Raw genomic sequence first — 26,002 nt, forward strand, 5'->3', positions numbered from 1 at the left:
GTGCTCAGATTAAATAATCATAGGCTCAATCATAACTAAATAAAATTCATTCTTACACATTAAAGACTATAAAAAGATATCTAATGACTTCCTGCTCACAGTTTTTTACTGTCTGAAATGTCACTAAGAAATGGAAATTAAGGAGAACAGTTGAAGTCAAGACAAGATGTGGAAGGCCAAAAAACTCTCTAATATAACAGCTTATAGACTGTTCAGGCATGCAAAGCAAAACCCCCACATCACTGCCAAGGACGTACAGGAAGATTTGGCTTGCAATGGAACAGTGATGCACCGGTCCACTGTGCAGGGTTGTTGCACAAACATCGTCTACATCAAAGGGTCATCAGAAGTTAACCTTAAGTGTTACTCATCAGTCATAAGTCAAAGTGCAAAACAACACTTAAGTCCTATTTAAGCTGGATTAGTTTTACCAGAGGAGGTCTGATCATGTAATATGTGTGTGATTTGATTGGCCGATTCATACGGGATAAAGGATTTCTGTAATGTCCTCAAGTTACCTCAAATAGCCCGGAACGAAACACCATTGCCGCGATGTTTATCAGCATTATGCAACAATGACAACACGTTGTGCCAGTAACTGCATGAACATGCCAGCCCAGTAGGGGAAGATAATACCACAAAATTTGATGTCACAGACTTCAAGAAAAACACACAGTTGCCAAGTCTGCTTATCATAAGTGACTTTGGGTTTATTCTTCTGTAAAGTTGCTTACAAATATTTAGTAATCACGGGTTGTGTTTTTTTGGGCTTGTTTCTAAAGGGTTGTTGCTTAGTGATCCTGTCTTTCTCCACAATACCTGTGTAATAAAGACAAACTGCTAGTTTGTCCTGTTACACCATCCGTCCACAAAACTGTTCCCTCCTCGTCTTCCCCAGACAACTCAAAACAAATCAAAATCTCACCATTATTATCCAGCAGTAATGGAGTTACTTTAGCTAGTTCGTCAACAATGGCAGGGACTAGGTGGGAAAAATGCGGAAATAAAATACAACAAAGGGCGGGAGAAACTGTAACTTTGTAATATTACAATATTTTTGGAATGGTTTCTAATGAAATGCTAAACAAATGCACACACACACATATGTATATATTTATACGTAGATAGATAAATCTCTCACACACATTGTGGTCGGTAAGATCGCATATTTTTTGAGACCAGTCGCTTCTTTTGGGCTTTTTCCCATAAACCTGTTTGCTTGTTTTGTTAATCTGGCAACGCTGGAAGAACATTGTGAGCACACTGTGCAAAATATAGTGTGTTCCATGAAGCTAAAGTAGAGATTTACTAATGTCCTGACAGCACCATATTACAAATACAGCAGACTTTGACCTGCCCACCGTTAGACCTCCGCAATTCAATATTTCATACAAATTCAGTCCGATTACTGCCAGAAAATAAAAGCTTCAAAAGGCTAAAGAAAATCTGTTTGCTGTGGGGTTGTTTATGTAGCCGTGGCTACTCCAACAGAGTTAGAATTTGAATTATGTAGTACATCTATGAATATTTATTTTGAATCTGACTTTGTGTAATGATCACCATCACATATGTTTGGAATTACTGACACATTTTTTGCTATTTGCAGTTGAGTTGACACCCCATTTAAGGGAAGCGAGCGCAGTGCATTCTGACGCCTCTGCGCTGCGGTTCAATGAAAAAGCCAAATTTAATTATAAGCATGTTATCAACTCCAAAATCACCACCAAATTGCTGAGTACACCGACACAACCCACTCATCAGTCATTTCTCAGACTTCTGCATGCTCAGTAAATGAAAACAGCTACAGAGATACACAAGTTAAGAACAGAAACACTTGCAGGAAAACAAAGGGAGTTCAGTTTTCAGTGCACCGCAACTCCATTTTAATGGGGACAAGAGGCCAAAACGGAGATAAAAACTACCCGGATAGGTGTGGATGGGGCCTTAAACATGGGATTAAAGATGGGGATCTAGTCATTTAATGGATTGTTCTCACTGAAGTCACTGTCAAGTGTTTTTGGTTTGTGAAAGCAGCCCAAGTCGCACAACAGATATGCTTCTGTTAGAGTCCTCATAAACCAGATCGGCTGAACTGCTGCAAAAATCACTTTCAGAACCCAACCCCCCCCCCGGCCCACTCTCTCCTGGGGTTCAGATATGTGAAACATCTGGGCGTGTGAGAGGGAGAGAGAGATCCTGTGTGTACCAAGTGTTCCAAAATATGATTTCACTCTCTGTCACTGAAAAGCATTACGCAACATAATGTCCAATAACTATTAATCTGCCCAAGCGCTGAGCGTTCGCAGGTCGCTTGAATATGATTCATTTACTGTAATGTGACAGAATCACAATGAGGAAACAATCAGAGCCAATAAAACTTAAACCAAATTAAATTCCCACTGAGTGTGTGCAGTTATTCCACACGCTGCTGTGTCCGTGTGTGTGTGTGTTATCTGTAGAGAATCTGTAGCAGCACATGTGTGTGTGACACACAGCCACACCCAGACAGCAGCTCTACAGCACCAAAAACTGCTGAGAGAGAGAGAGACAGAGAGAGAGAGAGAGAGAGAGAGAGAGTCACACCCTGAACGGACACCATCTCAGCTCTCACTCACAATATGTCCTCATATACGACCATTCAAAGGTTTGGAATCAGTCGTTATGTTAACAATCCTTGCATTTTCGATGCAATAATAAGTAATACAATGTAGATTTTAATATCACAAATTAGAACCCAAAATGTTTATTTCATATTTCATTAAATATTTCAAATAAGTAAATAATACACTGTATTATATGTATTTATATTAATTTAAAGATTTGATCACCACTTTGGGAATACAAGGCATTCTGGACATTCATTTTATTAGTTTTAATAGTTTTTTTTTATTTGTAGTTTAACTGAATTGTTTCAATGTTCAATCATTTTATTTATTTATTTTATTGAATTATATTTATTCATTTTATTAGTTCAGTTTTATTAGTTATGTTAATAATATTAGAACATTATTCTGGATTTTATGTGTATTATAAAGTCATACTGCATTTTCAATAGTATTAAAACATAATTCTGGATATTAGTTTTATTAGAATACATTGTATCGAATCAGTTTTATTAAATTTATTCTGGATAACAAGTTTATTTCTATTTCTATATCAATTTTCTGGACATCAATTTTGTTGGTTAATATTATTATTTAACAACATTTTTCTGTATATTAATTTTATTACAGAACTTCATTCAGGATATTAATTTTATTACATTTATGATGTTCATTATGGATGATCATTCTATTATAATTCCATCCTGGGTATTTATTTTATTGCAGTTTCATTCTAATTTTATTATTGAATTTTATCATTATAATTCTGGATATTAATTTCATAACAACTACATTCCAGATATTAATTTACTTCATTCTGGATATTAATTTTATTTCAAGTTCATTATGGATGATCATTCTATTATAACTCCATCCTGGGTATTTGTTTTAGTGCAGTTTCATTCTAATTGTATTATTTAATTTTATTATTATAATTCTGGATTAGGGGTGCAACGATTATTCGACTGAGTCGACTAAAATCAACGACCAAATTAGTTGGCAACTAATTTAGTAGTCGATTAGTTGGTGACGTCATTACGCGTCTTTCTCGCGCTCACTGTAGGAACGTTTTGACATTACAGTTTACTGGAGGGTTAATAACAGCGCGATGGCAGCCTCAAGAACAAAATCAAAAAAGTGTTGGAGCTGAACTCAGAAAAAAAGGTTGTCAGTTGTGCTGTTTGTAAAGCTGACCTTAGCTGAAATGGGAGCTCATCCTCCATGCTGGAGCATCTTTAGAGGAAACTCGTCGGCTCACTGGATGAAGAAGATAAATCTCGGTAAGATACGCTGCGTCCCAAACCTCATACTAGCACACTAAATAGTATAATAAATTTAAATATATTGTAAAAATAGCGCATATACCATTATAAGTGCACTCATTAGTGTAGTGTGTGAAGTACAGAAGTGTGTGGTTTGGGACGCGGCGATAGTTGAGCTAGTGAGCTAGTTAGCCAATGTTAAGGCTAAATTCCGTCCTACTTCATGTTGTAAGATGAGCTGTAATATTTGTAATATTTCGAAATGCATTTTCTCCGGAATCGCTAATGGAGCTGAAACAGAAAAGCACGTAACTGTTATTCACAGCGACCCTGTTCACTTTCCAGATAACGTTTACACTTTTAAACACTGCATCGCAAAATCGTTAATTTAACTGTTCACAGAGAACAAGTTTACCACAAACATTCGCCACTTTCCCATCCGCTCCATCAGAGCGCGCCTCCTCTGCAGAGGGGAATATCTGCTCTCAGAGGAGATCAGGCCTCTCACAGGAGCACTGAGAGATACTGACTTTCCTCCGTTTCAATAAAGACCTGTGATTGTAAAATTTAGTTGCAGCAAATGTAGACAGATCACAGACTGCACTGTAAAAAAATTAACATTTAAATTTAGATAGATTTTTTAATGTACTTGATTAAAGGAAAACTGATTTAGTTTTGTTATATTTTATTGCTGCTACTTTGCACATCCTTGGTTATACATTGGAGTTTTACTTTCTTGTCTTTTGTTTTAGCAGGAAAGTTCATTAAAACAGTGAATTCTTGAATGTTATTCATCTTTATTGTCTTCATTGTTAGTTAGCAAATGCATAAAACAACCTCAAGCTAAATTTAAAAGCTAATAGCTACATAAAAGTTATTTGGTAATGTGGTGATTCATAATCTGAATAATCGATTATTCGTTTCAGTAATCGACAGATTATTCGATCAGATTAGTCGTTTGTTGCAGCCATGAATTTTTTAATAACTACATTCTAGACATTAATGTATCAGAACTTCATTCTGGAAATTAATTCTATAATAACTTTATTCTATATATTACTTTTATTAAAACTTCACTGTATATATGAACTTTATTATAACTTCGTTCTGCATGTTCTACAGCTTTCTCAGTCATTTGAGAATCTTCTACAGCTTTGGACTCCAACATTTCTTCATTCTTACTTACAGATTCATGCTAATTATTTTAAGTTTCACAGGACGAGCAGATTAGAATCATTTATTCATGCATCTAAAACCTGATTGGATTTATATCACTGAAAACTCTGAAGACTGCATATGGGTGTGTTCATGCATGCGAATGCGCATACATGTGTATATATGTCTGTGTGTGTGGGTGATGCAGTTGCTGACTCAGCAGTTCTGCTGCCTCCGCGCGCTCTGGGCAGTAAACCCTCCACTGAGGACCAGCAGCCATTGTCCAGCAGTGTCCACCACGCCTTTATACAGACAAAAACATCACCGTGCCACGCGTTAACCAATGTCCAGTCGGATTAGACACGACAATGGCAAAATTGTCTATTCTAAAGGGCTACAAACAAAACAGGCCACAAAACAACCTCACATTTGCTAAAATACGCTTAGCTTCACATTCAGCACTCAGCTTCAGGTGAAAGGTCAAGTCACACAGCATCGTAATAAGCAATGGACAATTGCGCTTCGGTATCAATGTTGCATTGCATCCGCTCTGGGCAATACAGTGGGTCCAAAAGTCTGACAGCACCAGTTAAAATGGTTTTAATTTGCTTTCTTTCCTAATTTAATACTTTAAAAATTATATCATCAGCAAAAAATATTTGGTGGTGTGTGTCCCTTTCGCTTTAATGATGGTGTGCACTCAAGCTCAAGTTCGTGATGATGAGTAAATCAAATCCACCTAAGAGCTGGTTTATTTAGTATATATTTAGATTTCTTTCTCAGATGAGTTTTGTCATAACCGTTACATCGATATTCCACATATAAGTGCACATAACGCAACGTACAAACAAGGCAGACCACAATAATGATATCCTGTTTAGCTGACCGGCTGATTCAGGGGTGTTTCAGTCACATTTCAAATGAAAATTTAAGCACAGCAGACCTTCAATCACCTCCCGCCGTGCCTTCTTTTACATCTGAAGCCGTCCACTTTGTTTTCGAGGCAGAGGACATAAAGGAATGACCAGATTGCCATGCTTCCTCTGATACCACCTGAGAAGCCACCTGACTCAGTCAGTTGCATCATTTGGCTTCTTATTTAAACTTCCAGTTCCACCTTAAATACTGCAGCATATACATTCAGGTGCCTGTACATGCGCCAGAATGAACCTGCTGCTCTATTTAAGGTGGACCAGAAAAATCGGCCTTGTACAAATTCAGTTGCGAAACATTTAACAGCGTTTTTCCCAGAAAGCAATACTGACACAGATTAATAAAAATAAACATATTTCAGATTTACTCTTTCTTATTAAAAAGTGAAGGGGCATGTATGAATAATAAGCCACTGTTAACACTCAAAAGTATGTTTACTTCAGCATCGGATAGTTTTAATAGTTTTATTTGAAAATCTATCGATATATATTCCGTTATATATCCCAAAGTCACCAGAAAATGTAAAATTATTAATTAAAGATGTTTATTATTTGAGGTTAAATAGAAATTTCCGTTTATTTACAGGGTTAAATATTCCCAGATTTCCAGAGTAGACTTTTGTATCCCACTGTGCATTGCCTATATCGGTATATACAGTAAAAATTAAAAATAAAAGTAAAAATACCAAAGCCAAGCGTAGGCTAGAGGGGTATAAAGCCCCCCTAAAACTGGGCTGTGGAGCAGTGGAACTGTGTTCCCTGGAGTGATGGAACTCCATCCAATACCTTTGGGATCAGCTGGAGTGATCCAGAACTGACCATCCAACATCAGTACCTGACCTCACTAATGCTCAATCCAATCCTCACAGCAATGTTCAACATCTAGTATAAAGCCTTCCCAGAAGAGTAGAGGCTGTTACTGCAGGAAAGGAGGACAAACGCACTATTAATACCCTTCATTTCAGAAAAAACGCCAAAAGAAGGCTTAAATATGACCACATATGTAAGCATTTCAATCTGCAGTGTTCTTTACTGAACTTAAAGGTACAATAAGTCATATTTTCACAAGTTTCTTATTGGTTGTGCTGAGTGTTTTTTCACATCCGCTTTTTTCTGCTCACTTTTACATGATAGGCCAGGATTGATTCTCAGTTTTAGGACCATCAAAAGATGTAAAAGCCTGATCAGAAAAATGATAAAGCTGCCAATGATGTAATTAAAAATGGACATGGCAAATGTACACACTGTATACTTTAAATTTTGTTACTTTAAAGCCTTGTTGCTGCAGTACTAAAATCTGCCTTAAATGATTTGACTTCAGAAATTAGACCAGACCTTAACATTGACTCATAATCCACCCTACCTATCATGGTTAACGCTGATGGAAATCATGCTTATTGCACCTTTAATGATTTTTTTTCAGTTTCTCTATGAAGTTTATCTAGATTGGGGGTCTTCATATTGCCTCAAAATCCATCTATTACTTTTATATTTACTCCCCAAAATCCTCTAGAAAATTTTACTCATTGTACCTTTAATCAGTTTTCCCAGAAGACAAACTTTTCAACTTTCTCAAAGCATTTTGCAGCTTCCAGCAGATCTAACTGCGCAAGTTTACAGCGAGCTGTCACAACACTGTGGTAGAGAGAGAGAGTGATAGACAAGTAGGTTATTTATCTAAAATGCATTGGCTTCACTGTAACAAACGCAGTTTGAGAAAATGGTTTGTTTACATAAGTTCCTCCTCCACATGTGAAATGCACGACTGGCTATCGGCCACAGCGCTGTTTCACAATTCTGGAATCCCTCCAATCTGCATTTCAGAGCCTCCCTGCACTTACAGACCCGTTTTAAAGGAAAAGCTTGGTTAAAAAATTTAATTTGTACAGTTTGTTTCTTTAGTTTTACACTTGAGCTATGAGGCTGATGTAGTTAACCAGCAATGGAGGCCAATAAACTATCAATTAACATGGTGCTAACTGCAAATCGCATTGTTCAGTATCTCTCATAGTCTTGATTATGTGGTTTCTGACACTGTATGACTCACTGTTATCTACAAACATGGACTAAAGTACATTAACATAGCTAAAACAGCAGCAGCAGCCCGAATTGTGCAGGGACACTGTTATGACCGACAGGCCTTCTCTCTCGCTACGTGAGGACATGCAGCTCGCTCTGAGGCTGTCCTCCCCCCCAGAACAAAGACCCCTTTATCCCCACTGCCCCGAAGTGCCACCCAGGGGAACAAGGCTGTTTTCCTGCTGGCATTTTTACCCAGAGAAGGTTGAAAACGGGCACAGCAGCCTAAACACAGACGGCACTAGGGGCTAGCATGATTCACAGATTGTGGCCAGAGACAAATGGTCAATGCGTCTATGCAAATGCACGCAATTAGCAAAGGGGTGTGAACTTTTAATGCAAAGCCCACACCAACCACACTCAATACACATCCAGACCCCCCAAATGACACACACTGAGACAACGTAGGATCTTTTTAAAAAGCTAAAAAAGCCGCATGCTTTACATGCACCAGCTGCTGTAATGCTACACCTTTAAAATGGTTCTTCTGCAAAGACAATAGTTATGATGAGAAGTTTGATTCAGTTTACTGAAACGATTCTTTCAAAATGTCTTCAAGGAATCAAATACGCAATTAAATGATTCATTTTTGTGCCAGTGTATGGGTTGGGGGGCACAGTGATTCATCAAGTAGACCAATTGTTGCACTGTCATCTTCTACTTCTATTCAGTATTCGAGTCAGATTCTCTACGCACAGGAGCAATTTTTAATGATTCTATTTATTGAAACGAACACTTGAATCAGTGATTCATTTTCTGACCCTGACTTTCTGAGGGGCACAAGTACTTGATCAGTCAAGCAGATGTTTTTTATCTTCTACTTCTACTCACTGTGTGTCAGATTCTCACTACACGAAGGGCTAGCATAAACTATTTCTGGTTATTCGATTCAATGAATTGAACATTCAATCAGAGATTCATTTTTGACCCTGACTTTCTGAGGGGCACAATGATCAGTCAAGTAGATGTTTTAATCTTCTACTTCTACTCACTGCGCATCATACTCGCTACACGAAAGACAGGCACAGTGCACATGCACAATTAAATGAATTGGACATTTGAATCAGTGTGTCAGTTATGTCCCTGAGTTTCTGGGGAGCTCAATGATTTATCAAACAGACTCTGTCGTCTTCTACTTCTAGTCACTATTTGAGTTGCACTGTTTCATGCACGGGGCTGGTAAGCACAATTTTTTGATTAATCAATTCAATGAATCAAACATTCAAATCAGTGATTCCTTTTTGTCCCTGACTTTCTGAAGCGCACACTTATCAGTCGAACAGACTTTGTCATCTTCTTCTCATTATTTGAGATGGACTCTTGGCGCACAGGCCTAGCATGCAAATCTTTTAATGAATCAGTTCAATGAACAAAACATTCAAATATTTTTTTATTCCATGATTTCTTTTGGTGGAGGGCAATGACTACTCAAGTAAATCATTTCTGGAATATACAATGATATTCAATTCAATTAATGATTCAAATGAGCACAAACGAGTCAGACTCTAAACTCTAAATGGGATGCCCCCAGCACAAACACATCACTGAGCAGAATCCCTGTTACAACTGTGAAAAATCATTATTTAGATATTATAACTCAACCTACAACATTTAAGGGGAATTACACTGATTTTTAAAAAATCCATAATTAAACGGTCAAGACGTAAACAGAGACGTTCAGAATAGTTTGGTGTGAAATGCTCTGTTCTAGAGAAACTTACAGAGTCAGAATTGTTCACAGTGGTGGTGATAGGAACCAGACGTCCACCTCTAAAAGCTCCCTCACAGAAAGTTATTACATGGAATGGTTATGAATTCACTGCCTGATGTCTGAGACACTGTTTGATGATAGTTTTGAGAAGATTTTGGCCTAAAACATATATTTAAAGCTTAATTATGGTGGAGGAATACATGCAGCGCTATGAGACAAAATAGTCCCCAAAGAAAACGTATTATTTTCAGATTTATCACTATTTTACCATCATCAACATGCCATAAAAACCTCAGAAGACACGTTTAGGTTCACTGGTGGTTTTGGATAGTAAATAAAATGTCTGTATTTGTGTTGTGGCCCCTGGTTCCTATCACCACCACTGTAAAGACACCTGAACCACTTCACACCAAACCACTCTGAATCACTCTGTTTACACCTCAAACACTGAATTAATCAGACACTTTGAAAACACCGCAGGTGAATCGGTTCGACCGATTCTCTAAAAAGAGTCGGTTCAGAAGAACGACTCGTTCACTCGTCCCTGCCCGCATTACATCAGCGGAGTGTCCTTTCCCTAAAGGACAGTGCCCGAAGCAAATCACGAGCCCTCACATCCTTCACCCCCAGCTTTAAAACATTAAAGTCATTTCTGGTGGAAAAACATCAAAAGCACGCACGCGCTGCCGCCGGAACGCACGCGCACGTTCGCATTTCCTCACACTGCAGTTCAAACTACCTGCAAGAACGACCCAGAACGCTCGCGCGAGGGGGGGGCAAAGGCATATTTACATGTATACACAGCCCGTGCATCAAATGCATTAAAGCAGATTGTAAATGCAATCGAGATTTAACTGCATTCGTGCTCATGCATTCAGCTCCTACCTCTCTTCTCAGCGCTCTTCACCTGAGCTGATGATGATGAGGAGGAGGAGGAGGAGGAGGATGATGAGGCACGCAGACTTTTGCTGCAATGCCTCGACGCCCCACGTGACTCGAGGCTGCACTCCAATGGCAGCAGTCACAACTCACAACACATGTTATGTGAACAGGACAGCATTTGTGTTGAAATATATTTTAATTTTTTTTAAAGTGCCTCTTTTAACAAATGCAGCCCTGCTGCAAAACTTTGCAATGCAAAAAAAATGGACTCTATTCGCGAACAAAAAGGACATAAGAGAATGCAGGATGTGCAAAAAAGGAGGGAGCATTAGGTTTCCACCCACTGCAGCAGAGCCGCACTTCCAGCTGAGACCCCTCCAGTACTGCACACTTAAAACAGAACACGGTTCTTCGAGGGTTCTTTAGTAAAGAACCATTTGCATGCTTAAATGGCTCATTGCATGGTGACATGGTTCTTAAGACTGATGGGCAATGTGTTGCATGTGGTTCTACGTAGCACCAAAAAGGGTTCTGCTATTGTTACTGTTATGACGTTTTTTTTGGTGCTACATTTTCAAAAAAGGTTCTATGTAGAACCATATACAACATATTCTCCATTAATCTGAAGAACAATTTCACCATGCAAAGAACCACTTAAGCATTCAAACAGTCTAAACAGAACTTATGGTTCCATTCATTAACTAAAAAACTCTTGAAGAACCATCTTTTTAACAGTGTGTGCATCAGCCTTTTTGGTGTTATATAGAACTTCTAAACAGAACCATTCCTTAACTAAAGCACCCTTGAAGAACCATCTTCTTTAAGAGTGTATACATCAGAAGAATCTTTTTGGTGCTATATAGAACCGTTTTCAAAAAAAAAAAAACAAAGGGTGAAATGCTTCTATATAGAACTTCTAAATAGAACCACTCCCTTTACCAAAGAACCATCTTTTTGAAGAGTGTATACAACATAATTACCCTTTATGGTGCTATATAGAACCATATAGAATACATTCTCTATCGTAGAACCATTGCACCGAGGACAGAAACATTTAAACGTGAAATGCTTCTATATAGAACTTCTAAACAGAACCACTCCCTTTACTGAAGAACCCTTGATGAGCCATCTTTTTGAAGAGTGTATACAACATAAGAACCCTTTATGGTGCTATATAGAAGCATATACTACACAGTCTCCATCATAGAACCATTTCACCAGGCAAAGAACCATTTAAGCATGCATTTGGTTCTAAATAGAACCACTGCATTCACTAAAGAACCCTTGAAGAACCATCTTTTTCAAAAGTGTATCCAACATAAGAACTGTTTTTGGTGCATTATAGAACCATACACAACACATTCTCCATCAGAACCCTTTCACCAAGGAAAGAACCATTTAAGCAAGAAATGGTTCAATATAGAACTTCTAAACAGAACCACTCCCTTTACTAAAGAACCCTTGATGAGCCATCGTTTTTGAAGAGTGTATACAACATAAGAACCCTTTTTGGTGCTATATAGCACCATACACAACACATTCTCCATCGTAGAACCATTTCATCAGGCAGAGAACCGTTTAAGCATGCATATGGTTCTAAATAGAGCCTCTTAGTAGAACCACTGCCTTTAATGTAGCACCCTTGAAGAACCAAGTGTGTATAGTAATGATTATGTTACTAAAAACAACTACAAAACCACCAACAGCCCATGAAAAAGCGCGTGCGCAACAAATGGTGCTTAAAAATTGAGAACGCGAGATAACTGGGGGATAATTAAGGGGGTGGGCGGCGAGAATGTGCACGCATCCATCAGTGATGACCACATCTCTGCTTTTCACTCTTGCACAACTTTGCAGTCGTTCTTCTCCAGCTTCTTCTTCGAATGTTTCCGTTCCACCTTAAATGGTGCAGCAGTTACACTGTGGTGCCTCAGGCGCCAGAATGTAACTGCTGCACCATTTAAGGTGGAACGGAAAAATTCGAGCGAGCAGCTGGTCAATAGGAATCCAACTTAAGCCTCGTGTCTTTTCTTACCTGTTATGATGTCTTCGATCACCATCGTGTCTTGGTCAGCCATCGTTTGCCTCCGGTCATGAAAACACAGGCAGCAGAGCCCCTTTTTCCTTCACTTCTTTCTTTCTTTTTCTTTTTTAGATCATTAGATATCGAGGCACTCCTGCCTGCTCAGCTCCAGCCGCCCGTTTCTCTCTTCTCCTCCGCTCTTCCAGCCTTTTTCAGCACGGAGCGCTGAAGTTTGAGGAGCGGTTCCGTTTTTTGCTCGACTTTTTTCTGACACCTTGGAGAAAGGAAGTCCACTGCTGGCGGTTTTCCGTCTGTGTAGCTCCCCCTCCAGCCCCCCTGCTCGACCCTCCGGCTGCTTGCACTGACCTAATGACTGCTCGGCCCTTGCTGAGTTGAAACGCTACTATACGCGCTGGTAATCTGCAGTAAAGCAGGGCTGGGCGAGTCGATACCTGCGATATTTATGTCCGGTTCTGAGAACCGATACTTATAAATATCGATGCTATATATTTTTTTTTAATCAGTTATTTAACAGAGCCCATATCCAGTTTTAATTTTATCTTATTATTCTCATAAGGTCCACATAAGGAAGAAAAATATGAGTACATGTATACAAATGATAAAAAAAAAGTAAATAATAAGTAAAGTAAGGCAAGGCAAGTTTAAAGCACATAATGCTGGTGTTCTGATGAATTGTGCTCTCTTGTTGAAATGTCCTATTTAGTGGAAGCTCCATACAAAAACTGTAGGTAGGATCTTTTGATAGCCTAACTCATCAGAGGGTAAGTAGTAATATTAAGTTTAATCTGTACTGAATTCACATCAAAAACACAATAAAATGTTTAAAATACTGAGTTACTACACATATCTAATGAAAACTGCATGCTTGGTAGGACCAGTCAATGGGTAGAACCCCAGCTCTACCTAATAATCGACATATGCAGCTGCTTAGGGCCCCACAGCTGCCAGGGAACCACTTAACAACTCATGGTTAATCAAAAGCAAACATATACATGGGTTTCTGTGCAGCGCCATCACGGAGATGCACATGCAACAAGGGAGCAGAAAGCGGCACTCCTCACGGCACAAAGCAACAACGACAAGGAGCTGTTGCGCAGTAAACTGCACCAACTGCAGAGATGGTTGGACAATGTTTAATACTGTTGGGGCTGACCCTATCAAACCAATTGCCTCTCCTGCCATCTGTTCTGAGACTTGTGTCTATCAAACACCTTTAAGTGTATTAAAATGGCCCAAAATGTACTTTGTTGTGTGGAATACATTTTTGAATGAAACAATATATTTGAATTTGAAATTGAAATCACATGCCCATGTATTTGTTCTCCATATGGAATGTAATTTCGTGTCATGCCTAATAACACCAGTTAAATGTAGTCCAAAACCATCATGTGTTAACCTGTTAAGTCCATTCGTTGGACATTTGGTTTATGAATAGCTGCTATAAGAAGGCAACCAGTGCGTTACATACAAATGCATAATAACCAACAGAGCCAAGTTTACAAGGGCTTCTATTATAAAATGAATTAGCACTTTGTAGTGAAAAACTGCTCTGAAGTCTATTTGAAGAGTTGAAAGGGCTTTTGTCACTCACAGAGATGAATGCTGGGCTATAGTGTATGTGGAGGAGGTTATATTAGATCCGTAGGTTACAGTGTCTGTCCAAAAGTATCCATAATCTCCATAGACCAACAGAATGCTATGGGTTAGTAACATTTCGTCATAATAATTCAAAAACACATTTTTAGCAATGTATATTTACTAGGAATGTGCATTCTGTGCACTTTCTAATTCTGCAATGACAGACTGTAGTCCATCTGTTTCTCTGCATACTTTGTTACCCTGTTTTTTGATGGTCAGGACCACCACAGGACCCCCACAGAGCAGGCATTATTTGGGTGGTGGGTCATTCTCAGCACTGACATGGTGGTGGTGTGTTAGTGTGTGTTGCACTGGTGCGAGTGGATCAGACACAGCAGTGCTGCTGGAGTTTTAAACACCTCAGTGTCGCTGCTGGACTGAGAACCAAAAACATCCAGCCAACAGCGTCCTGTGGGCAGCGTCCTGTGACCACTGATAAAGGACTAGAGGATGACCAACACAAACTGTGCAGCAGCAGATGAGCTATCGTCTCTGACTTTACCTCTACAAGGTGGACCAACAAGGTAGGAGTGTCTAATAGAGTGGTCAGTGAGTGGATGCAGTGTTTTAAACTCCTGGACTGATCCACTTGTACCAGCGCAACACAAAGTAAGTCAATATAATGAATGTGGCCCAGATCTGGCCCAACTACACTGTTGGCACACAACATGCATGCCAGAATCAGGCCACAAATATAGACACGAGGCAATGAAGCTGTACAACATCTGGTGCTATTCTGGCTTGCGTGCCTAACATCTGCCCAGCAGTCAACCACCAACACCCATGAAAGCCAGAATCGGCTCAGAACTGTCTACTATTTGGGTTATTTAGCTTAGATAGCAACAAAGATGTGCTATCACTGCCTTCTCAGTCTCGAGTGATTCAGGGTGGTTTGGTGTGAAATGGTTGATTGTACAGACTCTTTTTGTACAGATTGTACAGATTTCTTTATAGTGGTGGTGACAGGAACCAGGTGTCGCCATGACTACAACACAGATATAGACATTTTTGTACTATCCAAAACTACCAGTGAACCTACACGAGTCTTCTGAGTTTTATATGGAATGTTGATGATGATAAACTATGTTTTAAGCCATAAGCACACACAAACACACACACACACACACACACATTTTCTAAGCCGCTTATCCTTCTGGGCCGCGGGGGGCACTGGAGCCCACCCCAGCAGTCATTGGGTGGAAGCAGGATACAATATGGACAGGTCACCAGTCCATCACAGGGCATAAGCCAGAAGCAATGTATTTGTAATCATTTCTTTCTGTGAGGGAGCTTGTAGAGGTGGACGTCTGGTTCCTATCACCACCACTGTGAACAATTCTGACTCAGTAAGTTTCTCTTGAATAAAGTGTTTCACACCAAACCGCTCTGAATGACTTTGTTTACATCTTACCCATTTATTTCTGCAGAAATTTTAAAAAATCAGCAGAATTCCCCTTTAAAGTAGGATTTGTTTTATTATTTAATGTATGTTATGTATGTTTATGTGTATGTTCATTTGCCACCTGCTAGACACTTCCAGGGAAAAGTGTGAGCAGAGTTGTGGCCTAAGATTGTTTTTGCTTTTTAACTTAATTGTTTTTGGAATAATTAATATTTTTCATGAAAACACTAAGAATTTTACTTAATTGCAGAAAATGTGTGTTTCAGTAGTGACAATTCTTAATGTTCCACACTGATTTTCAGACTTTGGGGCAGATTTACTTCAAAACAATGGGATCTAACTGCTCACCATGTGGCCATGAGGGACAGGGATGAAGCCTCACGTCCTGCTCTAAAATGCAAGGGCATGGCTAAAATAAGGCTCCGCCCACAAATAATGGGACAGTATTTTTGACTTTTTTTTAATTAAACTCTTAATAAATCAAAATACTCACTTTAAAAAAAAGAAGATCCAGATTTCACTGTGGAACTTATCACAGCTAGAATCAAGACCAGCTCAAGCTATTGTACCACCACCACCCAAACTGGAGTTATTGTGTTAAAAATCACAGCGCTGGACCCCACCTTTCCTGTCAGGAAGTACGTGCATGTGTAAACTATGTGGCCCTTGATGTTTTAGCTGCCTATAGAGTGATTTCAAATGTCCTGCTTGTCTTGCATCGTATTGCACCATTACATTCAAATCAGTGGGCAGTTTTTTTAGGTTTGCTTATTTATTATTAGCATGTGTGTGACGTAGTACAATCAGAACAGCTGGCTATGGCTATAATAAGGAGAAATGAATAGAAAAATACTTAACAGGCTGAAATATGGTGAGCATGCAGTGCTGAGAGTCGCCCTGTAAAGCCTGAAATAATCACTTAAAAGTCTGAGATATCGGGTCGGGAGTTTTTCTCATCACGTTGTACATTTTTTGTATAATATCACAGGCCCACACTCAAAAAGAAGGTCCGGCTCGAAATTTCAATGTCAAATGCTGCAAAATCAACATTATATTGATGAAGATGTGATGATAATAGTAGATAATTCACTCACAGCCTCAGAGGACACGTCCTTCACCAAGTTCTAACTGAGTTCTCTTTGAATTCTCTTTCAATCATCAGATTCATCCACTCGCTGAAGGGACCGAAGCACAACCCACGCTACAAAATGTTGTTCCGCATGTTGCAATAGCACATTTCCACCAGAGAGGGCTCCAAATCCCCAAAGCTTTCTAAGTAGATACTAAATGTATTCACACACACACACACACACATCATCTAAACTGCTTATCCTTCTGGGTCGCGGTGGGGTGCTGGAGTCTATCCCAGCTGTCATTGGGCAGAAGGCAGGATACACCCTGGACAGGTCGCCAGTCCATCGCAGGGCAGACGGACAGACAGACATACTCATTCACACACACATTCACACCTAGGTGCAATTTAGCATGTCCAATTGGCCTGACTGCACGTCTTTGGATTGTGGGAGGAAACCGGAATTACTAAATGTATTTAGAATGTATTACTTTTTTTATGCATTATAAGATAACACATAACTAAATACATTTAGGATTCAGGATTTGGTCATCATGTCGCCACTTTTTTGGGCTATTCTGCCCAACTCACTGTGCTGGTCATTGACTACCTAGTAAACAACCGTCACTATGATAATGCACACTTGAAAAAGACCTTTTTACTTAAATTATGAAACACTTTTGATAACATGCAGCACCTTATTAGGCCATAATGTCTACTGTCCAACTAATTACTCACTTTAAACTCATTTTGGCTAATGTTTTAATGTTTATTGAAATATTTGTTCTTATCCTTTGGCAGTGGATTAACTGATAGGAACATTTAGGCTTATATACAGTAATCATACACAAATCATACATAAATCATAAGAGGAATTAATCCTCCATCTTTACTGTTTGTTCTTTAAAGCTTTTAGGCTGTTTTTTTTTTTACAAGCAATTTAAAAGATTTCTTCTTCTGTAAGACAACACTTTTAAGATGTATTATATTCTATAGTCAAAGCGGCCCATATATATTTAAATAACTTATTATGATAACATTGTAATATAAATATGTCACTTTCACTTTGAAAACTCTATTTACAAACATGAGAATGATAGTTAATCTCAATTTATAGCCCCCAAAAAACGTAAATATTACAAATATAAAGCATATTAGCATGATAAAAACGTTACCTCATTCCCACAAAAAAGCTTTGAAAACAACTCTCTACTTCTTTGGAAAGGAAAATGTTATCAGAAATAAGAGGATAAATAGCTTAAAGGAACGTCAATGATTCCATAAGTGGTTAGAAAGATAGACAGAAATAAAGAAAGAAAGAAAGAAAGAAAGAAAAAAGAGGACCATGCATAATAAATTAGGCGGCCAATGTGAATACTCTAACTATAGAATAAGGCCCTTGGCTGATACTGCTGCGAAAGATGAGGAGGAGGAGGAGGAAGATGAAACTAATGGTTGGTCATGGCCGATGCAGCCATGTCACCATAAAGTAGTTCCTTACCCCATCTAGTGGTCACTTCAAACCTGACCTGTGAGACCCTCCAGGGATCAACACAGCAGCATTAGATTTCATATAGAAAAGCTCCACTGTGCTACATCCAACCACGGTGACTCACACAGTAATGTCCTAAGACACATTTAGCCACAGTGGATGATGGACTTTTGTGTTAAATTAAGTCATTTTGTGCGTTAAAGTTAGACATATGAATGAGCAGTTTTGACCTGTAAGAGGAACAAGTCATCCATAATAGCAGGCTAAAGCTAGCAGGGAGATGATTATGATTATATATGCATTATGCTAACATGCCTACAACCAGCTTTTATTCATTATTAGCAACACTAGCATTTTAAGATGACAAACCTTTTAAACATCTTCTTGCTTCGTTCAAAGAAAGCCCTTCACATGCTGTGTAGACACTTACAGTGTTAATCTGTCACTAAAGCCTCTATGGCCACTGTATTCTCAGATATGTATGCTTACCCTGCTGAATAAACTAGCACAGACCAGCATGCATTTGACGCTGGTTTATGCTGGTCTGCTGGTTTAGCTGGTCACCCCAGTATGGTCAGCGTCAAAACACAACATATGCTGCTTTTAGTGGTGATCAGCTTATCAACTTCCATTGCTGCTGACCAGCATACCAGCATCCAAAACACAACATACACTGGACTATGCTGGTTTTTCTAGCAGAGTACGCCAATCTACAGGCATTAATACAGCATATAAATCAAATTAGTAAACACATCTTTTAAAAATGGTCATGACATTTTGGTACTGTAGCATAAGACAGTCATGTTTTGTTTAGTCCAACTTGGTCGCGATCATTCAGAGCGCTTTTATTTAGCAGTATTAGCTGAAGCTTCTGCAACAAAATAGGCTAATTTAGTGAATGTTTTTCTAGCTAATGCTAAAGCTTCAACTTTGAGGCTCTCAAGGACACCATAGAGCCACTTCAAGGGGCATCTTGTCAAGTTAAGTTTAATGTTTCATAATTTGCTCTTATTTAAAGTAAAAATTTTGTAGGCCGGGTGATGCTGTGAGCGTTAACAAGGCCGTGTTCACAAACAAGACAACTGCTAGGGAAACAAAAAGAATGGCTCTAAAACTTTAGCTGTACTTCACTGTAATTAAGAAGACTCTTTGGACCAAACCTTGTATATCTTATATTACTTATACATTTTGGGCAAGGCCCAAATGGAAGATTCCATTCTCCAAGCTTATGTTAGCTTTTGCCTTTAAATAACACAGACATTGAAATGTAAATGTGGTAGTCTGAGGATGAATGGCAGGGATCTGAAGCTAGAAACTCAAACAAGCAGCCCACTTTTTGAACGCTAGACCCTTAACCCTGTAACCGCTGCCTTCCTGAATGGCTAATGTGTATTCAATGAGTCCTTTAATTAGCATATGCTGCTCTAAAGCAGAATGATGCCGGCTGATGGTGGTTATCACCTCATCTAAGTGGGAACCATATTAAATCAGTTTCACATACATGCTAACCCGACACACACTTGCTAACATTGCGCACTTTGTCCTCCTCACCTGTAGAGGGCGGCAGTGTGCCTATACATAAGGTTTGGAAAAACTTGCTTGCATTGTTTTATTATAAACCATATTTCTATGCACACTTTCACAGTACAAGTGAATTATGCTAAATACTGTTCTGATTGAGTTGCACTAATAGCACGCAAGTGCAAAGGCTGAAATGGAGCAAAAGAAACCAAATCAAAAAGAGTTTGATACAAGGCCAAACTGGTAATGTTCAGTTTAGCCATTTGTTCCAACCCATTGGCAGATAGGAACCTTGGTGCTTGCTTACAGCACTCAAACACAAATTATTAAAAAAATTCTAAATGAAATTGACCCTTCATATATAATGTTTAATTTCTAAAGCTACTAGGCAGTTTCCTTTTACCAGCAATTTATTGGAAATTCTTGATTCTCGAAGACAACACTTTTAAGATGCCTTATATTCTATATTTAAGGTGGCTTGTATATTTAAATAACCCATTATAATAGCAGTCCAAAATGTATATATGGGCTAATAAATAAACCATTATGTTTTGATTGTGTGGCTATATGTCTACAAATCTCATTTTATAGCCCAACAAAAGCATGAATATTGTACCCAGAGTGTAAATATAATGCTTATTAGCATAAATGCTAATATCTGAAGACTAGCAGTGAGATATCTTAACTCTAGCAGCTATCCAGCACATTTCTGTGTTATATTTAGCCTGTTAGCATATGGAGCGTATGCTACCATGGGCCTGAGTCCACAAGGGGGGAGTGTGGACACAGAAAGCTGAATTTTTTGCCCCTTCAGGCTCACTGAAAACAGATGGATCTTGTTTTCCTTTCAAAACCTCAGCAGCGTGTAGCTTATTTCCTGCAAGACTTAGCTAGAGGCCAAAAAATCACATTTACACAGTTCTTCACCAGCCAAGACAGGAGCCATGAGGCTAATATATAGCTAACAAGTAACAGAAGCGTGTTCTCCACCAGTCGTGGACTAAATTATGACATACTTGCCTCAAAGTCGTTAAGTAATCTCTAATAGACATGTTTATGAGGTTTCTGACACTGTGTGACACTATTAGCTGTAAAAATGGATGTTGGGCAGCTAAAAATAGTAGCATTAGCCATGTTCAAGGCCGATTTTTGTCTGTGCTTTTGTCCATTTTTATAGATAGCAATATGTACCGTGTCAGAAACTGCATAATTAAGTCTATTTGATATGTTTGCATGATGCTAACTGGTGGTATATAAGCTCCCATTACTTGTTAGCTACATTAGCCTCATAGCTCCATTGCAAAACTAAAGAAGCAAATTTCAGACACCAAACCTGTGTTAACTGATGGACTACACTCAAAAAAATGAACTGTTTTTATGAATTTAATTCAATTATGCCTCAAAGTCAGTCAAATAAAGTAGAGTCAGTACATAATTTGATACCTTAACATACAGTTCAACTGTTGATGGAACCAAATTGAAATATTTCAGGGTAATTTATTTGGGTTTCATTGTAAAGGGATTCTCTTTTGAACAGGTTTCGGTCATTATAATCCACTTTTATTATTTTTTATTCCATTTTACGTAAAACAGTTCTTTAAAGACAACACAATTCACTCATCTTTAGTCCGTCAACCAATTTAGTTCATTTTTGAGTGTGCATCAGGGGTTTGGTGGGGATCACTGTGGAAATGTGGGTTTTTTTGCTTTACTATTCCTCTACCATTGAATAATACAGGTTTTTAAAACAGATAGATCACTGTGTCACTGATCTGCACCTGTATCAACTCATCTTTCCTAATCCCGCTCCTATTGGCTCCAACATTTGAGTGTTTTCCAGCTATAGCACCCCCATTTTAACCTCAGGAAGGGTTCAGGACTGAGCAGATGAGTTGAATCACATAAAAAACATTAAAATATTGCAGCCAGTGGGAGCAGGATTGGGAAACGTTGGTTTCAGAATGCCCGTCAGAGACACCGTTGCATGTTTTTCAATCCCTCGCGCGCTGCTTAAGAGGTTAAATGATACTCTCAGGAGGAAAACGCATGCTGGTACCGGGCTACGCAAAGGTCAAGGGTTTTGCATTTACTTATGCATTACAGCCAGATGGAGACGAGAGACGACACAAAACGAATAATTCAGCAGAACACCTCCACAATGCCACTGCTGCTGTGTGTAACAGCACACGACCCGTCCATGAACTCTCTCAGGAGAATGATTTAAACATAATCAAACACACTCATTAAAGCAAGTCTCAGATCTATGGGTACTTAAACACTATTGGACACTTGCATTGTCCCAGGTCGCACTTGTTGAACTGAAATGCTTATCCTGAAGTCAGAACACTGTACAGTTTTATTCTGGCTTTTTTATGAGTTGTTTTGTGTGTGTTATGTTGTACAGGGCCTCCTCTGGAGGCAAGACCTCAGCGGTGACACAGTTCCGAATAGAAATAATAGAAGGAATAAATGTGCATGCTTTTAGTCAAAACACTGAACTCCCAGATTTTCTATCATTTTATGTTATAATGTGAAATATGAAATATCAGTGTCCCATATATCAATGCTATTGGATGATGTGCTATAGATCACATTAGTAATTAAATTTACTGTATGTTGTACATTAAATACATATATATATATATATATATATATATATATATACATACATATGTATATATATGTATGTATATATACACATATATGTATATATATATATATATATATGTGTGTATATATAGTAACATTTTCTAATAAATATTATTTACATAGGTAAATGCTACATAAAATATAGTAATAAATAAATGTTTTTCCTTGTAAAATCATTAAATATCATTACAATAAATGCAAATATTAATAAATTCAGTAACAAGATTTAAGTAATGAAGAATTGATTAAACAAACCACATATGAACGATAACTACAAATAATACTGGGCTGCCATGAGGAGAAGTTTAGAAACGGTTAAGCAAACATTAATAGACATAAAATTATTACTTATTACATTATTGTTATTTATATTTATTCCAATATTAGTGTTTTTCTGAGCAAATAAATACTTAGTGACAAGATAAGAGCTTTTTAAATCCAATATTCTCTGTGTCTAAAACGTTTGCATGCACATTACTGATGTGTAATTTCATTTACTGAATTTAACAATCGCACACACACACACACACACACACACACACATAAACAAATTTGTCAAAAAATAACTTGACTGAAGAAAATAAACTAAACTAAATTAACAAACCTGAAAAACAAATAAACTAAATAATAAATATAAACAAGCTTTGAACAAAAAAGGAAGGAAAGAAAGAAGCTTGATACATAAATAAATTTGACTGAATAATTAAACATGACTAAAAGAAACTATCTAAATAACTGAACAAACAAATAAAGCAACTTGAATAACAAATATGCATACATTGTAAAATAAATAATTAAATTAATTATCAAGCTGGATTAAATAGATATAAACCTGATTAAAGACGAAAGAAAAAAGAAAGACAGAAAGAAAGAAAGAAGGAAAGAAAGGAGAAAAGAAAAAGGAAGCTTGACTAAATTACTACTACTAAATTAGTAAACTTACCTAAATAAATAAAAATACATGCTTGTCTATATAAATAAAGGAGTTGACTTTTACGCAAATACATTTTACTAAATAAACTTGACTAAACAACGAAAATACAAATAAATAAACAAACAGTCGAGATTAAACAAACAGATAAACACACTTGACCAGCGTCAGTGCTCAATCCTGCAGGTAGTTTGTGTGGAGTGAATCTTCAGTGAGTGAGCTGTGAAAAGCTGTGAAAAGCTGTTGGGGTCCAACACCCCCCACCCCCCACCACCTCCAGCCCCCCCATTCATCAGACACCTGGTCAAGTTTGAAAACATGAAAACACGAGGCAATTAGGCAGGACAGGCCCTCCTGCTCGCATCTGGCAGCTTTAAGGCCGGGCCGGGGCGCTAATTAGGTACAACTGGGCCTTTTTCCCCCGTGACCCCAGCGGGAACCTTCAGCGAGCTGGTTTAACGTGATGAGTTAAGCCATTAAAGAGCGTGAATGCAAATGTGTGTGTGTGTTGTGGTCTCGGTCTGCTGTGCTCTACACTTAATGGTGAATTCACATAAACAATCGTGCAAAAACGGGTTGGTGGGGGCAATTAGGTGCTCGAGCTTTATTGTGGGTGAGAATGCAACAAGTGGCTAAGACTAACGTGCACTGTTCACAGGAACACATGCACACACAGGCATTATGTGCTCATTATTCACACATAAAGTCCTCCAGTTGAAAGTTTTTATGGTATTTATGTCCCATATTCTATGCCTACACTGTACAGAATGATGTTGCTTTACCTTAAAGGGGAATTCCACCATTTTTTCTAAATTATCTGCATAATAAAATGGTTAAGAAGTAAACAGAGTCATTCAGAGTGGTTTGGTGTGAAATGTTCTGTTCTAGAGAAACTTACAGAGTCAGAATTGTTCACAGTGGTGGTCTTAAGAGACAAAAGCAGGACGCTGTGAGGCCAATTTTTTCAGATTTTCTATTGTTTTTTTTCTGTATCATCATTAACATTACATAGAAAAGCTCAGAAGACACATGTAGGTTCACTGGTGGTTTTGGATAGTAAATAAAATGGGTATATTTGTGTTGTAGTCATGGCGACCCCTGGTTCCTATCACCACCACTGTAAAGAAATCCGAACCATTTCACACCAAACCACTCTGAATCACTCTGTTTACATCTCAGCCATTTAATTATGCAGAATTATGAAATAATGGTGATATTTCCCTCCAATAATGTGTAATGCAGTGAGTGACACCAACACAAAGCCAGATTTCAAAGATTTTAACTACAGTGGGGAACCTAAACTGGTTAAAGAGGAAAATACATTAAAAAAAATAAATAATGAAAAATGTAATTACCACATTTATTCACCTCTATATATAAGGGCCTATAGTCACCTATGCTACACATTATTTTATTCCACAAATAAAGCCCTGCTTTTGCATAGAGATGTCATGCTAACTGCACTCAGCATGAAGACAATTACAGCTAAAACGATAAAGTCAGTAATCCAGCTCATACAATGAATCCAGTCACACCAATACAAACCGAGATTGTAATGATCAGCATTACAGTGTTGAATCTAAGATAAATTTGAAATCAAACTAAAATAAAATATTAAAATTACTCACAAATGTACTGTTTTAGTTCTGAAGTCATCTAGTTTAAACCTTTTGTTTAACTTCATAGCAAGGCAATGTGAACAGTCCAAAGTAACAGATTATTTAGCATTATTTGCGAGGAAGACGACATTCACAGCATCTATTTATCCATTCCAAAGACCTTGTACATTTCATACTGCTTTACATATTATATTACATTACATACTGCAGTACATATTGCAGTACACTGCATTCTGTAGTCCATTTTGTAATATTTCACATATTACATATTGTATATATTGTACACATTGCAATATATTATGTACTGTATTACATATTGTAGTACAATGCATACTTTTGCACTTTTTGCAATTCATTACATACTTTAGTACATACTATCGTACAGTACATACTATAGTATACACTGTAGTATATTATGTACTGTATTACATATTATAGTATATTGCATACTTTAGTACATACTGTAGCACAGTACATACCCTGGCACATATTGTGGCACATTAGATATTGTAATACATATTGTAGTATATTATATACTTCAGTACATACTGTAGTACAGTACATATTTTGTTACATATTGTAGCATATTAGATACTGTAGCATATATCATAGTACGTCATATATTTTAGTACATGTTGTAATACATTACATATCTACATACATATTGTGGCACATTAGATACTGTAGTACATGTTGTAGTACATTACATAATATATTACATGTTGTAGTACGTTGCATACTTTAGAGCATATTGTATTACATTACAAATAAGTATGTATAACAGAATGACACGCTTTACCTTAATTTACCTATTTTAATGTACTACAGTATTACACGTTGTAAATGTACTACAGAGCATATTGTAGTACATATCGTAAAGTAGTACCTATCGTACATTACATACTTATATATAACAGTTTGTAATGTTCTATGATGAATAATATACTAGTGTGTAATGTACTACACACACATTGTTCTACAATATATGGCAGCATACATTGTACATAACA

At 37.8% G+C, this 26,002-nt stretch overlaps 1 protein-coding gene across 3 annotated transcripts in view; it reads right to left on the bottom strand.

Annotated features, from left to right (window-relative positions):
* Window positions 1–13,017, bottom strand: part of hspa12a (heat shock protein 12A) — a 57,316-nt gene extending 44,299 nt beyond the window's left edge. For 2 of the 3 annotated variants that reach the window (XM_036593791.1, XM_036593789.1), the window contains exon 1: window positions 12,660–13,017. In XM_036593791.1, the coding sequence (XP_036449684.1) occupies window positions 12,660–12,702 (43 nt within the window). In that variant the 5' untranslated portion in view covers window positions 12,703–13,017. Of the gene's footprint in view, window positions 1–10,627; window positions 10,698–12,659 lie in introns of those variants that run through there. The other variant, XM_036593790.1, reaches the window with a different exon arrangement.
* Window positions 13,018–26,002: the final 12,985 nt, after the last annotated feature.

The sequence above is a fragment of the Colossoma macropomum genome, unplaced genomic scaffold (assembly GCF_904425465.1).
Source record: "Colossoma macropomum unplaced genomic scaffold, Colossoma_macropomum, whole genome shotgun sequence".
Lineage (NCBI taxonomy): Eukaryota > Metazoa > Chordata > Actinopteri > Characiformes > Serrasalmidae > Colossoma > Colossoma macropomum.